This window comes from Myotis yumanensis, unplaced genomic scaffold, assembly GCF_028538775.1.
Source record: "Myotis yumanensis isolate MYYU_CA2020_CCGP unplaced genomic scaffold, mMyoYum1.0.hap1 SCAF_15, whole genome shotgun sequence".
NCBI lineage: Eukaryota > Metazoa > Chordata > Mammalia > Chiroptera > Vespertilionidae > Myotis > Myotis yumanensis.
In genome coordinates, this window is record NW_027223766.1 from 45,404,650 (window position 1) to 45,426,700 (window position 22,051).

The 22,051-nt window shown below is 41.9% G+C and overlaps 1 protein-coding gene across 2 annotated transcripts; it reads right to left on the reverse strand.

Annotated features, from left to right (window-relative positions):
- Positions 1-1,569: 1,569 nt before the first annotated feature.
- PLEKHF2 (pleckstrin homology and FYVE domain containing 2) lies at positions 1,570-21,664 on the reverse strand. 2 transcript variants are annotated; one of them, XM_070392208.1, is made up of 3 exons: positions 21,431-21,664; positions 15,319-15,443; positions 1,570-4,168 (listed from the first exon to the last, which is right to left on the reverse strand). In XM_070392208.1, the coding sequence occupies exon 3, from the start codon at positions 4,152-4,154 to the stop codon at positions 3,405-3,407; it is 750 nt and encodes a 249-aa protein (XP_070248309.1). In that variant the 5' UTR covers positions 4,155-4,168; positions 15,319-15,443; positions 21,431-21,664; the 3' UTR covers positions 1,570-3,404. The 2 variants fall into 2 exon arrangements, with proteins under 2 accessions (XP_070248309.1, XP_070248308.1); XM_070392207.1 differs by lacking the exon at positions 15,319-15,443.
- Positions 21,665-22,051: the final 387 nt, after the last annotated feature.

Genomic DNA, 22,051 nt, shown 5'->3' on the forward strand with positions numbered 1-22,051 from the left:
ACCAGGGGGCAGACACTCAATGCAGGAGCTGCCCCCCTGGTGGTCAGTGCACTCCCACAGTCAACCTACCGTGGTCCCTCCTGCTGACTGGCCAGCCCCAATCGACCCCAATCGCTGGCCAGGCTGAGGGTCCCCACCCATGCACGAATTCATGCATTGTGCCTCTAGTCATTTGCTTATCATCATACATCAAGCATGCTTTTTATCCGTTTATTCATGAAAAGAGGATATTTTTTTTGCATTTATTAGTACAGGTTTCAGCTTCTATTACTGAAGATTTAGATAAAACATCCCTTTAAAATGCTTTTTAGAGATAGAAGTCTAGTCTGACTGGTGTGGCTCAGTTGTTGAGTGTCGACCTGTAAATCAGGTCATGGTGTGATTCTGTCAGGGCACATGCCCTGGTTTACAGGTTTGATCCCCAGTGTGGGGTGAGCAGGAGGCAGCCAATCAATGATTCTCTCTCATCATTGATGTTTCTATCCCTCTCCCTTACTCTCAGAAATCAATAAAAATATATTTATAAAAATAAGAAAAAAAAGAGCTAGAAATCTATGAAATTAGGAGTCATTATGCCCCAAAATATGCTTTATTACATCAATTTAAAAGTAAACTGGTTTTCAAAAAACCCAGGTATTCAAAACAATATAATCTTTTAAATTCACTGTTCTTGCTCTGCCAGTTTGCTCTGCTTTTTCTTTCTCAATGACACATTATTCTGTGTAATTATTTTCATTTAATTAGCAATATGTCCTTTGTACATGTGAATATCAAGGTTTCTATTTACCTATTTTTTTAAAAAATATATTTTATTGATTTTTTACAGAGAGGAAGGGAGAGAGATAGTCAGAAACATCAATGAGAGAGAAACATCGATCAGCTGCCTCCTGCACATCCCCCACCGGGGGTGTGCCCGCAACCCAGGTACATGCCCTTGACCGGAATCGAACCTGGGACCCTTCAGTCCGCAGGCCGACGTTCTATCCACTGAGCCAAACCGGTTTTGGCTATTTACCTATTTTTATTTTTCTGAAATATACCATGATTTACCATATTGGCTCAAACACAAATGTAGAGTTATAAATTACAGTGGTCACTTATTTTTTATATCACAAAAACAAATTTCATTCATGAATTCTTCATCCAAATTAAGGTCCTATGTCTCCTTGACATCTATAGAATCTTGCTTCCTTTATACCAGTGGTTAACAATTTAGACCAAGTACTGAGTGTCCTGCACAGTCCAGGTAAATTTCATTCAGGAGAAACGGCATGAAAAATTGGCATCAAAATCATGTCAAGTTTATATATAACTTAAGATTTATAAAAGCTTTAAGAATTATAGGGGAAAAATCTGGAAGAAAACACATGGATTCTATTTGCATGTAAACTGCATGAAAAGGAGGGAATTTTTGTTCACTGCTCTACTCCGAGGGCCTAGAACAATGCCTGGCACAACGAAGGCACTCACAGCTTTGGAATGAGGCAAAAAATGGGTATTTCCATTACATGGGGGGGTGGGGGGAGGGGGAGAAAAATCTTCAAGTCACAATATGCACAGAACAGAAGGTAAGTTGCAAGGTATTTTTTATTGTAAAGAAGTCATTTTTTATTGTAAAGAAAAGTCAAGAGGCTGACAATGCAAATGTAATCACAGAACACTTTCCCTTGGTTCCTGACTCTGCTAGGCTCCTAGGTACCAGTAAGTCTCCATTAGCACTTCTCAGGTTTCATGTTCCTTTTTAGATATGTTGATTATATGACATATTGCTTGGAAACAAAAGTCCGTCTGATATTAAAACAAACAAAATTATTGTGCCTTTCTTTCACATTTCCTATAGGGAGATCTACATATCTCAATGCTTTCACAATTTAACAGTAAAATGAGTGCCTTAACCAAAGAATCCTCCACACAAGTTACTGAGTCAAATCTCTCATAACGTATGCAATAAATCCAGATTTAAAGGTTTAAAAACAAAAGAATTTAGGATTTAAAACTATCTTTAGACTGATTTTTCATATTTGAAAGACTAGTTATTTGCAGCAAACAAATGGAGTATTGCAAAATGCATCAAGTTTTGTATGATAAATATACTTTCAACATAATGGCTGCCTCAAAGCAGAGTGAAAAGTTACCACTTCTCAAAAGCAATCCAGACTGACTCAGCAAAGTTCACAATTTAGAAAATCAATTGCTACTCTAGTTCCATACATGACAAAATTATTTCAGAAAACAGATTAAACATACAATTGTCTTACAAAAATAGAAATATTGTTTGGGACTTTACAAAACTTTATAAAATATAACACTATATTTGTAAATTCAAGATAGTTTCACACTGAAATAGACAATACTTCCATAGAAGTCTACTCAATCCTGGTCTGTCTTGACCATTCTTACATATTATTTCTTCCAAATCTTAGCCTAAGTAGATCTGTGCTATCATAGGATTTTAATTCATCACAAGGATTTATAAGATTTTTCATTCTAGAAATAATGGTAAAGCAAATGTATTTATACCTACAAATGTCTTACTAAAAACAGAAAGTAATGCAATATGACAGTTCTATATTGGATAAATTTCAAACCAAATTCCTAAAAAATGACCTCCTATTAACTTAAAATTTTTGACAATTATAATTTGGTACCTATAAAACAAAAACATAATCATAACTATTTTATGGAAAAATATTTATGCATATAGAATGAAGAACCTCTAAATTTAGTTATTTGTAGCTGTCAGATGACAAGTATTTTCTAATTATACCCACTCATAAACACTCATTTTATCGATTCAAAGAGCACCAGTGTATTTTTAAAACTAACTAAAAAGTGAGAAAGTAGGGGTTTATTTCATGTAACAGTGCTATTATGATAAGGCACCACTTGGTATATAAAAAAGCCAAAGTATTTCTAAATCATGTATTTTTGTGACTGGTGTCTTAACCATTAGATAGAATGGTTAGAAAAAAAGCTTATATTAACTAACCACATTATACTCCTTTTTCCATCATTCTTTGCTTTTAGTTTTTCCACATAACAGAACATAGAATAAACAATGTAGTACATGATCTGTTATATAAACACCTTTTCCCAATCTTCCAAGAAAATAATCTAAAATTAAACAAGAAGAAGCCAAAACTTTATCTGCTATATTTGCAATAAGCTATCCTTGTAGGAGAGTGGGGAGTTGGGGGCTGTGAGGGGAGTGTGGCAGTGGTGGGGTTGGAGTAATCAAAAAACAGGACCTATTTTCTATAGAATATATTGAGGCACATGGGTTAAAAGTTTCTCAGGCAAATGCATGGCTGGAGCAAAATTGAGAGTGAGCTTAGAATTTTACATTCTCCCCAAAGCTGATTTCTCAGATAGTCATACCCAATTAAATATTTCAAATAATGTCTTTAGTCACTGCTATCATCGTCATCATCATCATCAGATACATCATTTAAAGGAGACTTTAATGACTGACTGTACGAGTCTGATCTAGTAGGCTGGCATGAGGCCATGTCCCCAGTAGAAAGCAGGTCATAGCAGAAGTCACATATCCGCACAGGCTTAGAGGATTGGCTGGGAAGAAGAAATCTCTTTTCAGAGCAGGGTCCACAGACAACAAAACCGCATTTTCGGCAATGGTGACGACGATTAACAGGTGTGAATTTTGCTTTCTGACAACGCATACATACAGTTGCCTCAGAGTCAGGAACCCAGACAGCAGCATGTTCATTACTGGGTGTCTTCCCACTTTTGGAGAGTAAGTCAGTAACACATTTATTTATATGATTCATCCATTCCGATTTCTCAGTGGCAGTGGCGGCATAAACTGCAAATGATTTGGTTGGTGTCTTGATAAGCCATCCATTCCTCAAGTCTCCCTCATCTTTGATGGAATCAATAGTGACATTTTCCAGGGGAATAATATGTTGTTTGTTGTATTTTTTCTTCTGGATGACAATATTGCCATATACAAGAATATCATTAAATAAGAAAAACTGCCTGGCTTTGGGCTTTTTCCTGCACAACTTAGTCAATACTCCTTCTCCAATAAGAACCCGTCCAGGTATAGTTAAGGGCTGACCAGCTGCTCCAAAACAGTTTTCTACTATATTTATACGCCTAGTATTTGCTTCACTGTTTGCCAAACGATCCACCATCTTTTGCTAATAGCCTTTAAAAAAAGAAAGAAAAAGAAATTAGCATAAAGGAGTTATAAATTCATGTAAGAAATTATATAACCTAAATTTAGCCTAACAAATCATTACTTTCACCCAAAAGGCAAAATGTTCCAAAATTATTTCCCTCTAAGACAACCACTAAGCATACCAAAAGGGCTAATATCTCATAATTTTTAGAATCGTCAAAAACACTTATTAACTATCTCCATATAGCATCATACCAGTTAGGCAGTTATTTATAAAAGTATAAACTAACTTCTTACAGACCTAAAGGAACAACAATAGGACAATGACTATAAGTCAACTCTGTAAAATAATAGAGTTTCATGAAATTTAATCTCAGAGGGAATCTGAACAAGGGGGCCAAATATTATATAAACTAAGAGAAATGACTGATTTTTCCAGTAAGAATTTATCATTGAGCTAAAACCTTAATTATTATTGAACTTTGACCACTGAGCTAAAGCCTTAATTCAGCGGGTCTCAACCTGGGGGTCGAACAACCCTTTCACAGGGGTCACCTAAGACGATCGGAAAACACATATATAATTACATATTGTTTGTTTTTTTAAAAAATATATTTTATTGATTTTTTACATAGAGGAAGGGAGAGGAATAGAGAGTTAGAAACATCGATGAGAGAGAAACATCATCAGCTGCCTCCTGCACACCTCCTACTGGGTATGTGCCCGCAACCCAGGTACATGCCCTTGACCGGCATCGAACCTAGGACCCTCCAGTCCACAGGCCAACGCTCTATCCACTGAGCCAAACCGGTTAGGGCTAATTACATATTGTTTTTGTGATTAATCACTATGCTTTAATTATGTTCAATTTGTAACAATGAAAATACAACCTGCATATCAGATATTTACATTACGATTCATAACAGTAGCAAAATTACAGTTATGAAGTAGCAACGAAAATAACTTTATGGTTGGGAGTTATCACAACATGAGGAACTGTATTAAAGGGTTGTGGCATTAGGAAGGTTGAGAACCACTGCCTTAATTCTTTCACATGGATTACCAGAACTATTTCCCAGCAAGTCTCCTTGCCTTTGGTCTTGCCCCTAAATCAATTTTCAGGCAAGTATCTCTCAAATGCAAATTTGACTAAGTTATTACTCAAAATTATTCCCCTTGACCTTTAAATGTAGAATCTTTAGCATGACAATTAAGTCCCTCCATTATCTGGTTCTTGCTTATCTCTCCAAACTCATCACAGTCAGTTTCACCTCAGACTTTATGTTCCAAGAATACCCTACTCCTAAGTCCATTCCATCCATCCATTTCTTTTCTCATATTGCTTTATCTTTTACTACTTACTACCCACCAGCTAACTCTTAGTTATTCTTCAATACTCAGTTGATCTTATCATATCTAATCTAGGACCCCTTCCTTAAACTCTGTTAGACTAAGCACCTTCCTCAGTGCTCTTCATGTTCTAGTACCTTCTAGCTGTCTCCTGCACAGGATATAGTGGAACCTAAAAGGCAGAAACCACCTGATACCTATCTTTGAAACTGACAGACTCTGGCATAGCAAAGATGCTCAAAAATGTTAACAAGAACATTTTTGAAATATGCAAAACAACCTGTATTAATCTAAACTTAAGCACAGATTTAATCTCTAGATCCCCTGTTGACTTCACTCAAGCCCCAGAGTTGTGCCCCATTTCACAACTACTAATCTAATACACTATACTACAATCAACTCATATTAAAGAGAAAAGGAGGCCCTGGCTGGTTAGGCTCAGTGGAGAGAGTGTTGGCCTGTGAACAGAAGGGTCCTGGGTTCGATTCTCATCAAGGGCACATGCCTGGGTTGCAGGCTCGATCCCCAGTGGGGGGTGTGCAGGAAGCAGCCGATCAGTGATTCTCTCTCATCATTGATGTTTCTATCTCTCTCCCTCTCCCTTCCTCTCTGAAATCAATAAAAATTTATTAAAAAGAGAGAGAGACAGAAAAGAGGATTTAAAGTGTAAAGACTAACAGTATAGTCTAAGTTCCAGTATTCGGCTACACACGGATGATGCTGTAACCCTTCCTGGTTTCCATTATAAAGGAAGTAATTCTGATTATTCCTGAATTCTGTCTCACCCCCAATCTTGGGTCCTTATAAGTCTTATTGCCTGCTCCCCACAACCCCCTACACCTCCCACCCCCGTCAAGGATGGGTTGTGCCCTGAAAGTTGTTCCTAAGAATTAATATGATAATGCATGACTCCAAACTGATGCCTCCCTCTAATTAAGACAAATCTGCCAGCCAATTAAAGGTCTATTCACAAGTGCATCACAGAAGAGGAAATAAAAACAGCTAATAAACAAAAAGAAGCTCAATCTCATTCATAATTAAAGAAATTATATTAAAACAGGATATTGTTGCACTTACTAGATTAACAAAAATTTAAAAATTTTCCAAAAACACAAAACTACTAAGGGTATAGGGAAACAGGTATCCTCACACACTAAAAAAATACGTATGTGTACCCACTGATCTAGGAATTTAATAAAAAGAAATTTCACTCAAGTGTATAAAGATATAGATAGACAAGGATATTCAACACAGTACTGTTTTATCAAAAACTGGAAAAGCTCTGAATGTCCATCAAGAGGAATTAGTTGAACAATTTATGATACACCCATAATAATATGCTAAATATGTTAAGAATGAGATCTAAATATAGTGATATGGGGAAATGCTCGAGATATTTAGATGGGGAAAGAACTGAACATCACGATCTCATTTTTATTTCAAATATACATCAAATCTAAGATGCTATAGATTTTAATACACACCCTCATTTTATGTGGCACCAAGGAAGAAAAATGCTGCCAATTTAATCATGGCATACCCTTGATTGTATGACATCCCAATTTCAGACATAAACTATAGTAAAACAATGTTCATCTTTAGACTCAATGAAATATGGTGTAAATGCATAATCATAGACATTTGTAAATATGTAACCACCCATCTACACTAATAAAAGAGAAACATGGTAATTGGCGTACGACCGCTACTCTTTTCATTGGCTAATCAGTGAGTATATGCAAATTAACTGTCAGCCAAGATGGCGGCCGGCAGCCAGGCAGCTGGAAGCGAACATGAAGCTTGCTTGCTGCGGACTCCAACGTTCCCCACCTCACTTGCCGGCCTCTGAGCTACAACTCTAAGCAACTATGTACTATGTTGCAAATAAGAAGATAAACAAAACTCCAGAAACCAGCAGACTGAAACCTAGCCGGACCAATAACATTGTATCCATGTTTTCAGCAGCAAGGCCTCAGAGCTAAAGCTGGCCCAGAATAAAAAAAAAAAAAAGAAGAAAACAAGGAGCGGTTGGGAGCTTTAGTCACTCGCCACCCGGAAAACAGCCCTCAGCCCCTCACCCAGACTGGCCAGACACCCCAGTGGGGACCCCCACCCTGATCCAGGACACCCTTCAGGGCAAACCAGCCAGCCCCTACCCATGCACCAGGCCTCTATCCTATATAGTAAAAGGGTAATATGCCTCCCAGCACCGGGATCAGTGGAGCAGCGAGGCTCCCGGGACCGGGATCAGTGTGACAGGGGGCAGCGCCCAAAACCCCTGATCGCCCTGCGGCTCTGTGTGTGACAGGGGGCGGGGCCACAACCTCCCTATCCGCCCTGCTCTGTTCGTGACAGGGAAAGGCGCCCCAACCCCCTGATCAGCCCTGCTCTGTGCCTGATAAGGGGGAGTTCTCCAATCCCTTGATTGCCCTGGGGCTCTGTGCTTGACAGGGTGTGGCGCCCCAACCCACCCCCACCCCCCATGGGCCCTGCTCTGTGCCTGATAGGGGGGAGCTCCCCAATCCCCTGATCGGCCCAGCTCTGTGTGTGACAGGGTGCGGCGCCCCAACCCCCCCCCTGCCCCCATGGGCCCTGCTCTGTGTGACAGGGTAGAGCCATAACCTCTCCATCGGCCCTGCCCCGAGTGTGACAGCGGTGGCGCCCCATCCCCCTGATTGGCCCTGCTCTGTGGGTGATAGAGGGTGGCGCCCCAACCCCCCTCCACGGACCTTGCTCTGTGTTTGACAGGGTAGAGCCATAACCTCCCCATTGGCCCTGCCCTGAGTGTGACAGGGTGCAGCGCCCCAACCCCCTGATCCACCCCGCTCTGTGTGTGACTGGGGGCGGTGCCCCAACTCCCCTATCGGCCCTACTCTGTGAGTGACAGGGGGGAGCTCCCCAACCCCCTGATGGGCCCTGCTCTGTGTGTGACAGGGTACGGAGCCCCAACCCCCCTGATGGGCCCTGCTCTGTGAGTGACAGGGGCAGCGCCCCAACCCCCTGATTGGCCCTGCTCTGTGCATCACAAGGGGTGTTGCCGCAACCTCCCCATTCACCCTGCCTTGAGTGTGATAGGGGGCTGTGCCCCAACTCCCCAATCAGCCCTGCTCTGAGCCCAACCAGGGGCTGCACCTAGGGATTGGGCCTGCCCTCTGCCACCTGGGAGCAGGCCTAAGCCAGCAGGTCGTTATCTCCTGAGGGGTCCCAGACTGCGAGAGGGCACAGGCCGGGCTGAGGGACCCCCCTTCCCCCCGAGAGTGCACAAATTTTTGTGCACCGGGCCTCTAGTATAGAAAATAAAAGCCTAATATGCAAATAGACCGAATGATGGAATGACCGGTTGCTATGATGTGCACTGGCCACCAGGGGGCACTCAATGCAGGAGCTGCTCCTGATGGTCAGTCAGTGCACTTCCACAGGGGGAGTGCTGATCAGCCAGAAGCCAGGCCCATAGAGCAGTGAGCCGAGCCATTAAGGAGCAGCAAGCAGGTGGGTGGTAAGGAGCAAGGGGTCCCAGACTGAGAGAGGGATGTCCGACTGCTGGCTTAGGAGCTCTGTAAGTTAGAGAAACTTCTCTAGTAACAAACTATAGAAATGACCCCTGAAAATAGTCTTCCGAAATCTAAATTTACCACAACACTGACGTGCCCTAAGCAATAAGAACTCTTAACGACTTTTGTGAGTGTTAGAATTATCAGGCCTACCCAAGGATTTAAGTTCTTTAAGTATCTTACTCACTGAGGGACAAGAAAGAAGCAGCAGAAAACTACAAAATGTGGCCCAACAGGAGCTGTCTGCGTTTCTGAGGAAGGAATACTAGTAAACATAGGAAGAACTAGGAAGAAAGTTTCCCCACCCATTGGCAGAGATAACATCTTTAGGACTGATTCCAAGAAGTAAAATCACTGGGTCAAAAGGCATAAATGTTTAAGGTTTTTGCTAACTTTAACAAAATTTCCATTCTGAAAGGTAACACCAATTTACCAATCAGCACAATGACTGTATCCATCCATTTTGTCTTTAAGACAATATTTTTTTAATGGGACTATGGATAATTTTTATTTTCTATTTTATAATTGTATCATTTTCTAAATTTTCTATATGTACAATGAATGTTTTTGTACGTATTGTGGTTTTCCACTTAATCTTTTTTGTTGTTGTTGACAGGATTACAGATGTCTATCATTTTCTCCCTTTTTGCCCTCCCCCCAACTCAACCCCCACCCAACCCCAGGACTTCCCCATGTTATTGTCTGTGTCCATGTGTAATACATACTAGTATATGCATACACTGTATGTTCTTTGGTTAATCTCTTCCCGTCCCCTCTGCCCACCTTCCCATTCCACTGAGGTCTGTTATTCTGTTCCATGCATCCATACCTATGACCCTATTTTCTTCATCAATTTATTTTATTCTTTAGATTTCACTTATAAATGAGAACATGTGATATTTGTCTTTCTCTGCCTTATTTCCCTTAGCACAATACTCTCCAGGTCCCTCCATGCTGTCTCAAAGGGTAAGAAGATATTTCTTTCTTATTTTTGTTTTTTAAAATATATTTTTATTGATTTCAGATGGAAAATGAAAAATGAAAAAATCTAAAATTTCAAATACATTAAATGAAAGCTTAAACCAAACAAGCAAAAAGACTAATAAGGATATGTCCAGACAGCTTTTGCATCTTCTTCAAAGATGATGCAATACTTTGGGCAATACAGTAATTACTACTATAGATAAGAAAACCTGACATTTTGCGGGGGGGGAGGGTGTTCCCCACATCTAGCCACTTCACAGAACACTAAATTTCAACAGTTTCCCAATTGACTTCCTTTGTTTTCTTTTCCAGCAAATAGTGTCTGAAGTCTCAATTCAGAGTTAAAAATGTAAGAACCATAGCAAAAGCACGTCACCCCCCAAATCTCTTCATTTTCATAAAGCCAGCTTTATATGCCAATTTTTAAAACTTAATTCAAAGTTTAAAGTTATCTCCTTTACAAATGTAGACAAGAACTGCATTTGAATTGTCCACCCTAGTCTTCTGGTAACATCTTGTTTCTAAAGTAGTGTTCTTCAGTGGAGTGTCTACCACTTGATAAAAATGTAATACTAGACAGATTAAAAACTCTTTAAAAAAAAAAAAAGAATACTATTTACAATTGAGAAGAGATCCCAACTGTCACAAAATACTATGGCCCAGTTCTTCTTACTGAAAATCAATACTGTATTACTTACCTCATCCTTGAAAGTGAGTTAAAACAAAAAATCATCTAATTATCTTCTTACATGTACCCATGATACCTGATATCAGTGAGCTTCAGTATTCAACTGTTGGTTGTAATGAAAGAAAACGCAATGACCTATGAACCAGAAGACCTGGATTCCAATCTTAGCTCAGGCACTGAATAAGAGATTTCACATAAATGACAGATGAAGGAAGAGAAGAGGAGGTCAGGGAGGAGGAGGAGAAGGCTGTGGTTGCAGTACGGCAACAGCAAGCAGCAAGCCTTACTTGACTACAAATTAATTTTTAATCAAAGTTTTGAGTATCTTAATAAGAATCAGGATTTTAAAATCTGTGTTACTGCTAACTTGGAACTTTACAGAAAATGTATAGGGAAAGGAAGAAACAAACAGGAAAGAAGAGGTAAAAACAAACAAATTATCCGAGGTACATCCTCCCTGAGTAAATGTGTAAGTAAGTATTAGAGCAAACTACACCCTCTCCTAACGCATCTAAGTCAAAATGAACAATTATTCTGAGTGCCTAACATATGCAAAGAACAAGACAGTTCTTTTTAAAAATACTTTTATTCATTTTAGAGAGAGGAAGGAAAAGAGATAGAAACATCTATCAGAAACATCAATCGGGTGCCACCTACACGTCCCCTACTGGGGATCAAGGCCGCAACCCAGGCATGTGGCCTGACTGGGAATAGAACCAGTGACCTTTTGGTTCATGGGTCGACACTCAACCACTGAGGCACACCAGCTGGGCAATAATTTCAATTTTGTTAAATGATCCATGTCACAAAAAATTAAACTGAGTCATGGGCTATTTTATCCATGATTTCACAACTAGTTTTTGTAAGAATGCATTTTCTTTCCATTACATTTTTCTACTTTCAGAAATAAATATTCTAGGAATAGTTCATTCATGTGGACTTTATCATGTACTTGGGGAAAGTCACTGATAAGAGAAAAAATTTAAAGCATATGGTAATACGTATAAAATAGCTCAAAATGATTCTTCAAATACAGAAGTGAAAAGTAAAGCTATGACTAATTTAGGGTGTCAGTACAGGCAGTTGCAAATAGGTTTGGCTTGATAGAGAAACTCACCATGATATATAAGAACAACTAAGTCATAGTTGAGGAGTTTAGAAAATTAATTTGGAAAACCAGAAGAGCCACATTAGGAGTTACAAATGGTCTTTCTTTAGAAAGGTAGGAGAGAGGTTAAGAATATGGACCTCAAGTTTTAAACAAGTCATTTCTCTAGTCTTTAGCATTGAAACCATATCACACAAGGCAAAATTAATACTTTTTTAACTACAACTATGATCAGGTAACTATTCAAAAACCAAAGGTTCCCTGGCCAATCAAACTAAATCCAAAATCTTTAACCTGGTATTCAATGCCCTTCACAGTTAAGGCCCAGCCTGTCCCAGTCTCTCATTCAAGTTTTACCTCTTTCTGTATGTTCTCTGTTACAGTCAAACCAGACTACTAGCTATTCCCCCAGAATATGCTCTAGGCTTCCTCTCCTACCTCTGGGTTAGTATGTCCTCCCTCCCCTGCTATTTTGAAATCTTATAAGTCCTTCAAGATGCAGTCAGCTCAGTAGCCTCGCAGCCAGATACAGTTTCAACTTTAAATCCTCATACCATTTTATCTGTACCACTTTATGGCATTTACATTCTACTAATCTATACTAATAATAGAGGAATATGCAAATTGTCTGGGACGCCATCACAGTAACAGTAACAATTGAACAGCAGGCTGCATGGGGCAACCAGGCCGGCGGGGGGTGGGGGACAGTTAGGGGTGACCAGGCCGCAGGGGGGGGTGGGGGGGGCAGTAAGGGGCGACCAAGCTGGTGGGGGTGGGGGCAGTTAGAGGCAACCTGGCCAGCAAAGGGGGGCAGTTGGGGGCGACCAGGCCGGCTGGGGCGGGGGGGGGGGGGCACATTGGGGGCAACCAGGCCTGCAGCATGGGCAGTTAGGGGCAATCAGGCCTGCAGGCAGAAGCAGTTAGTGGTGATCAGGCTGGCAGGGGGTACAGTTAGGAGACAGTGGTCCCGGATTGTGAGAGGGATGTCCGACTGCTGGTTGGCCCGGGATTGGAGAGGGTGCAGGCTGGGCTGAGGGGGATCCTCCCGTGCACGAATTTCGTGCGCCGGGCCTCTAGTGTTTTATAAAGACTTGTGTACCTGTTTGTTCCCAACAGATTTGAAGGTTCCTGAAAACAAGATTATTTCCTACAACTGTGTATTCCCAACAGCACCTACAGAAATGTTTGTGTGTACATGCCAACAGGTGCACTGAGCTGAAGATGCCAGCTGTTAAAGTGGCAGCAGCTTCTCTCACTGGAGATGGACAGAAATCAGACTTTATTTTTTACATCTATACTAATCTTCACAGAAAACAGGAACCACCCCCCAAACATCAATTGCTTCACTAGACCCACAGATTTTAAATTTTTGAGCAAATGTTCTGGCCCATTTAACTATTGTATAGTATCTAATTATGAATTCCAACAGATCTCGTTTTAAGAAAGTCTCAATCTCATGATAATATATAGAAATGATTTCTTCTTCTCTCGCCAAAAAGCACAGCTGTTTAGCTAGCAAATAAAAAGTGTGTGCATATTTTCATCATCAACAAAATTCAGATAAAAAACTGCATCGTTTCAAAAAGTATTTATACAGGGGCAGCTGTACAGTGCTGACAGCTATTAGAAACCATTGTATAATATTTGAAAAATAAAGCTGGCAAAGCTCAACTAAAATACTGCTATGGAACTGGTTATCCCATCACATCCCTAACAAACTTTCTTTAGTATTTTTTCAAAGCAGTTACAATCTGCTCACTACATTTTTAAGGTTTTATGCTAGAAAGAGAAAAAGAATGAACCAGGCACTGGGAGTTAAGACATATACCACAAGGTTTTTAATATAAAGCACAAGGTAAGTACAATAATAAGCATATTAACAAAGTGGTAAGCAAGCTAAAAAGGAAAGAATAAAGGCATGGCTTGGAAAATGTAGCATTTGAATACTTGATAAAGGTTGTGAACAATAACTGGAACTTCAAAATGGTAAAGGCATAAAAGCTCTGCAAGTAAAAAAGTGTTGTTTTTTAAGAAAAAAGTCCCATATACAGCTGTAGTGGAGGCTGAGAGGAATTATTTAGTAGAAAAACTGGGGAGAACAAGTAAGACAAGAGATCTGGTTGGTTCCTGAGAGTTCTTTCTGAAGCTTTTGGAAGGAGTGGCCTGATTTGATCTGGATTTTTCTAATGAAAGATAAACTGAGAAGAGAAAGTCTGAGAGCAGAACCCAATTGAAAAAATTATTGCAAAAGTAAAGAGGAAAGTTGATGAGAGTCTGAAGTTTGCAACAGGAGAATAGGTTAGATTCAGAATTGCCCTGACTAACTGTGAAAGAATAAAGCTGAAATTAAATCCTCAGGTGTTTAGTCTATGCAATATGGAAGCTAGTAAAACTGGTAATAATATTCTGAGTTTCAAATAGAAAACATTTATTGGCCACTTACTCTTAACAAAGCAGTATTAAAAGATAGAAGCACTCAAAATTAACAATCTTTGTGATGGAGAAAGACAGCTATATCCCCAAGTTTATATAAACAAGTATATATAGTTCATATTTTATACATTCGCGTGTGTTTCTGTAACAAAGAGGATTATGGAAGTAATTGATTGATAAGGAAGGAAAAAAACAAAGTAAGGGGCTTTGGTATCCGTGTAGTGTGCTATAGACAGAGGAATATAATTAACTCAAATGTGTGAACTCAAAGTCTAAAGGAGTAGAGGAGAAACAAACCAAAAACATAATTTCAATTTTAAAAAAATAAAAAGTGATGAAGCCTGGGGCCAAAAGGTTTAGTTGGGAGGTAATTTTGATTGGGAGAGAATTTAGGAAGAACTGTTAAATGACTAGAAATTCAAGCTGGGCCTTAAAGCAAAAGTAGTTGGTTGGGGATGATGATATGTAAATATATTCCCCAGAGAGGACACAGTTGAGCCCAGGACCAGATGAAAATAACAGCGGTAGAATAGAAATCTGGTAAGATGGAGAAAAGCCAAACTGCAAAGGAAAGTAAGCATCAGACTGAAAACAATAGAAAAACAAAGGTTTTTAAATAGGAAAATATTAAATATGTACACAGAAGCGGTACACAGGACAGACTGGAGTGACTATTAAAGAAGCAAAATTGAAGGGGAAAAGGTATTACAACAGTCTGTAAGTGAAAGGTAATGAAAGCCTGAGCCCCAATAATTGACAGCAGAAATAAAAAGGGGAAGATGTAGCCCTAGCCGATTTGGCTCAGTGGATAGAGAGCATCAGCCCGTGGACTGAAGGGCCCAGGTTTAATTCTGGTCAAGGGCACATGCCTGGTAATCTATTTTTAAAAAGGTAGGAGGGGGGGTTTTAGAGATTACTGAGGTATAGCATTTATGATTTAGGAACCAACTGAATATGTGGATGAAAAGTGAGTAAAATGTCTTCAAAGATTTAAGCATAAGCCATTGGTCAGGTGCTAGTTTTGTTCCAAGAGGGAAAAGAAATCAGTTTGGGACATATTTACCTTGAAGTACTTTCAGGGTATCCATCCACAAGACAAACATCTGGCAGTCAAGTAGAAATACCAGAATGAGCAGGGAGCTCCAGGACAGAAAGAGATTTAGTAGTCATTCACACAGCTGGTTGATGCTATGGAAGAGAGAAGAGGGACAAGAACTAAACTTTGGGAAACACCTCGTTTAGAAAGGAGAGAAGTAAGATGAGAAAGAAGGGGAGACAACAGAGCAGTACAAAACACTTTTAACATGCTTTCACATGTTTCACAAGTCTCAGAGACTTAAATAACCTTATTGTGCCAAAAGGTCACAATAAGCAGTGAAACACATGGAAATATCAGAAAGTAATGGTAATATATAATATTTCAGAAAGCAGTACCCTTTGACCTTTCAATTTTTAACCACAGAAATTTATGCTGAGAAATAAACTATTGTGGGGGTGGAAGGAAAGGGAGAATACTACATATAAAAAGTTTCCCCTTTGGCATTAACTCTAAAAGTGAAAAACAGAACTCAAATTTCTAGCCATAGAAAGGAATGGATAAATATAATGTGAAAAAGCCAAACATCATAAAAGAAAACATTTTACCACATAAATTTTAAAACTTCAACACTGTGGGGGGAAAACACTAAAGGAAAAACATTTGCAGGCATATAGATCAATGGAACAGGAGACCCCAGAAATCAACCCAAGGCATTACGCTCAATTAATATTTGACAAAGGAGCAAGAGCATACAATGGAGTAAAGACAGTCTCTTCAACAAATGATGTTGGGAAAATTGGACAGATAAAATGCAAAACAAATGAAACTAGACTACCAACTTACACCATACACAAGAATAAACTCAAAATGGGTAAGACTTAAATGTAGAATGTGAAGCCATAAAAATCACAGAAGAAACCATTGGCAGCAAAATCTCAGACATCTCTCATAGCAACATTTTTGTGAATATATATCCTAGGGCAATGGAAACTGAGGAGAAAGTAAATAAATGGGACTATATTAAAATAAAAGGCTTCTGCACATCAAAAGAAACCATCAGCAAAATGAAAAGGAAGCCCACTGTATGGGAGAACATATTTGGCAACGATATATCTGATAAAGGGTTAATATGCAAAATACATAAGGAACTCATACAACCTAACAAAAGACAAACAATCCAATTAAAAAGTGAAAAGGACCTAAATAGACAATTCTCCAAAGGGGACATACAGAAGGCCAAGAGACATATGGAAAAATGCTCAAAGTGACTGATCATCAGAGAGATGCAAATTAAACCTCACACCTGTCAGAATAGCTGCCATCAACCAATCAACAAATGACAAGTGCTGGCGAGGATGTGGAGAAAAGGGAACCCTAGTGCACTGCTGGTGGGATGCAGAGTGGTGCAGCCACTATGGAAAACAGTTTGGAGTTTCCTCAAAAAATTAAAAATGGAACTGCCATTTGACCCAGTGATCCCACTTCTAGGAATACATCCTAAGAACCCTGAAACACCAATTAGAAATAACGTATGCATCCCTATGTTCATAGCAGTGCAATTTATAATAGCTAAGATCTGGAAACAGCCCGAGTGCCCATCAGTAGATGTGTGGATAAAAAAGCTGTGGTACAGCTCTAACTGGTTTGGCTCAGTGGATAGAGCGTCGGCCTGCGGACTCAAGGGTCCCAGGTTCGATTCCCGTCAAGGGCATGCACCTTGGTTGCGGGCACATACCCAGGAGGGAGTGTGCAGGAGGCAGCTGATCGATGTTTCTCTCTCATCGATGTTTCTAACTCTCTGTCTCTCTCCCTTCCTCTCTGTAAAAAATCAATAATATATATATATATATATATAAAATTTATATTTAAAAAAAGCTGTGGTACATTTATACCATGGAATACTATGCAACAGTAAAAAATAAGGATCTCTCACCCTTTGAGAGAGCATGGAGGGACCTGGACTGTATTACGTTAAGCGAAATAAGCCAGAGAAAGACAAGTATCACATGATCTCACTCAAATGTGAAATCTAGTGAACAAAATAGATCCAAAGACATAGAAGAATGGAACAGACTGCCGAATCTCAGAGGGAAGGCAGAGGATGGCTGGGAAGGAAGAGATCAACCAAAGAACATGTATGCATACATACATAACCCATGGACACAGACAATAGAGTGGTGAAGGCCTGGGGTGGAGGCTAGAGCGGGCTAGAAGGGGTCACTGGGGGGAAAAGGGAGACATGTAATACTTTCAACAATAAAGATTTTTTTAATTAAAAAAAACACATTTGCAACATATGACAAAAGGTCAACATTTTAAATATATAAAGGGTTCCTATAAATCAATAAGAAAAAAGGAAAATATCCCAAAAGAAAAGTGGGTAAGATACAAATGGCAATTCCAAAAGAACAAATGAAAATTACTAGTTAAAAAAAAAAAAAGGTTGCCTCTTCGTGGCAATTGAAGAAATAAGTTAAAATTATATATTTTCATCTAGAAAACAAGTATTTAACAATCACCACAGCTGTGACTTTTTTCAGGGGTGTTAGGCAGGGACAGAAGTAGAAAAAGTAAATGGTGACATTTACGAGTTGAGAATTGACCAGTTATAAACAGCAGGTCAAGGAGAGGAGAACTACACAGTGCTAGTGAGTTCGCAGGATGTGAACTACAGAGTTCAGGATTGCAAAGAAGAAAACTAACAACCTGGGCGGGACTGGAGGTGACAATGAAGACAAAAAGCTTGTTCATCAAACGTGATGTAGGAAGGCTTGAACCACCATCTCTAGCCACCGAGCTTAAGACTAGAGGTAGTTGTGAATGGTGACATGGTTAAATGGCACAATGTCCATGCAGAATGTGACGGAGAGTGCAGGTCTGAATAAATGGAACTGCTACTTTAACATGTATGCTCTTCACTTCCCTCCACCACAAATACATCTTCTCCAGACTGAATGATAAGAATCTGGCTGGCCCTTCACCTCTCTCTGCACTTTATTCTACCACAAAATGAAGAAAATAAGGAGAAAGGAGATTGAATTAAATCAATGGTTCTCGACCCCAATTATTTTAAAATCATGGGTGAAAAAAAAAAAAAAAGGTGAAACTACTTCTTACCCAAACCCAGTAATTCTGATTTATTTATTCAAGGGTGGGGTTCAGGCATCAGTACTGTTAAGAAGCTACTCAGGGAATTTTAATGTGCAGCCAAGTTTGAGAACTGAACTAAGTATCTCCAAAGGTTACCTTCCTTTTAAAGTTTTTAAAATCTACTCTTCTAAATAATTCACTGTCTCTCTGTTAATCTGTTAATATAACTTATTAAATATCATATACCAGGCAGTTCCACAAATATCTTAGTAAATCCTCACAACTGTGAGGCAAATATTTCTGTGTCCATTTCACAAATGAGTCCAGTAAAGCTCAGAGAATCGAAGGGACTTGTTCAGGAGTCACAAGCTGGTAAGGAGCAGCGACAGAATTCAGGTTTGCTTTTTTGTTCCAATCCACTCTACATGCAACTTGCTTTCTCTAGCACTAGACCCAAAAGTCTTCTATTCTCTTCCCAGGACCTACCAAATTGAGAACACCAGTCTGTGGTTTATGGATTCACTGGAGAGAAAGTTATCATGGATAGGGCACAGAATTAGCCTCAAATTCTACAGTAATTTCATTACAGAATTACAGAATACCGTCTCATACAGGGGTCTTGCAACTTATAAAATAGCACTCTGCAAGCATATCTATGAAGCACATTTTATTCAGTTAAGCCAACATGCACATTGCTATTAAACACACAGCGGGTGTAAAAAGCTGGTTGTCAAAGATAAATTTATCAATAGAAAAGCATTTTTTATATGCTTTCCATTAAGCAAGGCAAAATCCTAAGACAATTCTAACAAAACAATAACTGGCAGAAAAAATGAGATCTACTCTATGTATAAGCATCACACAAAACGTTTAGACATTAACTCTATTTCCATCCAGTGCAAATAAATTCAACCGTACTTTAAAATTCTAATTATTATCCTTTTGTTGACCCCAGGGCTTCTTTGTTGTTTATATTTCAGTCCATCATCTACTTGGAAATTTCCTAACATTCAAGTTCTGAGTTACCAAGGTAAATTCTCAAAAAAAAAAAAAAGGGGAGGTGGGTGGGTGGGGCAGGGAACATTTAGCTACTATGACCATGAAAATTGAAATTTAATAAGAAATTCATGCAGTATGTTTACAAGGAACATGTGTGTACCCGTCCACTCAAACCTCCCCTGAGCATGTGCTATGTTCTCTGCACTCTGGGGTTGGAGAGGCCAATCGGACTGGCAAAGCCTGCTGCCCGGGAGGTGCCATGCAGATCAGTGTAACATTTACTGGATGTCATGTGATAAGTGGATTATTCTTGGGGAGAGAAAGGGGCTGTGGTTAAGCAGGACGGGGCGGGGAAGGCTTCAAAGAACACATAGGCTTCAGTGAGTATTTTTAAGAGGAACTTTTTCAGTGCAAGAACCCTTGTAAACCAGCTCTTTGGAAAATATGTACTTAAACTGAGAAACTAAATTAAAATCAGCGAGACACAAGGTGGACAGAGACTGTTCCACAGGAATGAGTTGTGCATCCGACAAAATTCTGCCGCGGGGAAAATGAGAAGGCTTCGAGCCCTAAGACCCGGGTTAGAAACCAGTTTGGCTACTAGATTTGTAAAGTTAGTTAAGTCACCGCCTTTCTAGATCATTCCTCATCCAGAAAAACAAATATGTACAATGGCATATACTTGACAGTGAAGCAAAACAAAAAGGACACTTTTTAAGAAGAAAATCAGCAATCAAATCTGGGCGTGAGCTATATTATTACCTATATGGATTAAGAAGCCAATTTCTTCTAGGCAGGAGTTGGGGCTTATCATCCCAGGTAGTTAAGCGTCCTGCGGTTAATTTCACAGGACTTTACAGCTAAAACGCCTGCATGCAAAGAGAGCAATTCCTACTCCGTCACTGGATAGTCAAGTAAATGCATCTGTTTGGATGCCTGGGTCAGGACACCAAGTTGTTGTTGTTGTTGTTTTTTTAAGGCGATTACATGTGCTTTCCAAATAAGTAACTTAATAGCATTCACCTGGAGTGCCGTCAGGATCCGAGGAGATTAAAAAGAGCCGCCCTGGTTAATGCCGCAGGGACCCGCGGACCCCGAAAGCCGGCCCGAGTCCGGGCGGAGGTCAAGGCTCACACCCCGGCAGGCGCGCGCCTCGCAGGGACCCACGAGGAGACCAACTCGGCGCGGCCAGGACCGCTCGCCGCGAGGGACCCACGCGCGCCCGCAGGGCTCCCCGCCCGCGCTCCCGCCCGGATCCTCCTCTAACGAGCCTCAGCCGTCATGCACCGAAACACAACGAGAAGGCACTGATCAACGTACATACTTCGCGAACCTATGAATTACAGAGGAAGAACAAAAACACACACACACACACAAAAGGAATTGGAGAATTCCTCCTCCTCCCCAGCGCACGCACACGCGCTGCTGCCCCCATGGAACCCACCAGGGCGCCCGAAGCAACAGGAACAGCGAGCCGCCGGCCTTCCGCAACGTTTTAGGGGGAAAACAAGTTCGGCGAAGACCGCACGACTTTCAGATCCCAAATACATAATGTGCAAGAGCCCCCGCTGCTCTCGGAGCAAGTCCTGCCATTTTCGGCCCCGAGTCACTTCAAATACGCTGTTCAAGTTACAACGCCCCTGACGCCCGGACTCGGCAAACTTTTGGGCAGAAAGAGGTTGGGGCGCTCAGACGCCGAGGCCACGGCTGGGACCCCCGTCCTCACGCCCCGCAACTTCCAGCCCGACCTCGGGGCCCCGCGGCGGCGCGGACCCCGGGGCAGCGCGGAGCCCGGCGACGGCGGCGGCCAGCGGGCTGCGCGACCGGCCCGGGCGCCGAGGGACCGCCCCGGCGCGAGGGGAGCGGCCCCGGAGCGCCCCGTTTCTCACCGACCCCAACATGGCGTCGGCCGCCGCCGCCCGCGACGACGACACCTCCGGGCGCCGCGGGCGGCCCGGGGACCGCGGGGAGAAGCGCCGCAAAGTTTCGCTTCTCCTCTCCCGACCCGCCGGGGGCCGGCGAGCCACCAACCCCAGGCTTCACCTACCCGACCGGGCGCGGGCAGCGGCGGCAGCCGAGGTCCGACTCCTCCTCGTCCCGAGCGCCGGGCGCGGACTCTGCCCGCTCCCCGCCCGGGCCTCCCAGGGTGCGCGGCCAGCGGGCCCGTGGAGCCGGCGCGATCCGGTCGCGGCGGGCGGGCGGGCGGGCGGGCGGGCGTCGGGCGTTGCCGCTCTCAGGTGACTCTCCCGCCCTCCAGGCGAACCCCACTCCGGCCGCCGGGGCTGCCTCGCCTGTGCGCGCGCACGGGCGCGCCGCCGCCCACACCCCAGGCGCGAGCGCGCGGGCACGAGCACCGCCCGCTCCCCGCCCTTTCCCGCCGCTTCCCGCGCCCCGCCCCGCCCCGCCCCGCCCTTGGGGCTCCGCGCGACGCGCTGAGGGGCGGGGCCACGCGGAGGCCACACCCACCGAGGCCTTCAGGCCTGTGATTGGTGGATGCAGGTAAGCCGCTTTACCCGGCCCGCCTGGCTCCCGCCGGTCTTTAAAAAGGCTTGTTCGCAGTCAGCTCGCCAACTTCTCCTCGGAGGTGGTGTTGTCGCCTTGGTTTGCAGCTGCCGAGTCCCCGGGGCGAACGGCGGAGACGGTGAAGAAGCAGTCTGGCTCCCGAGGT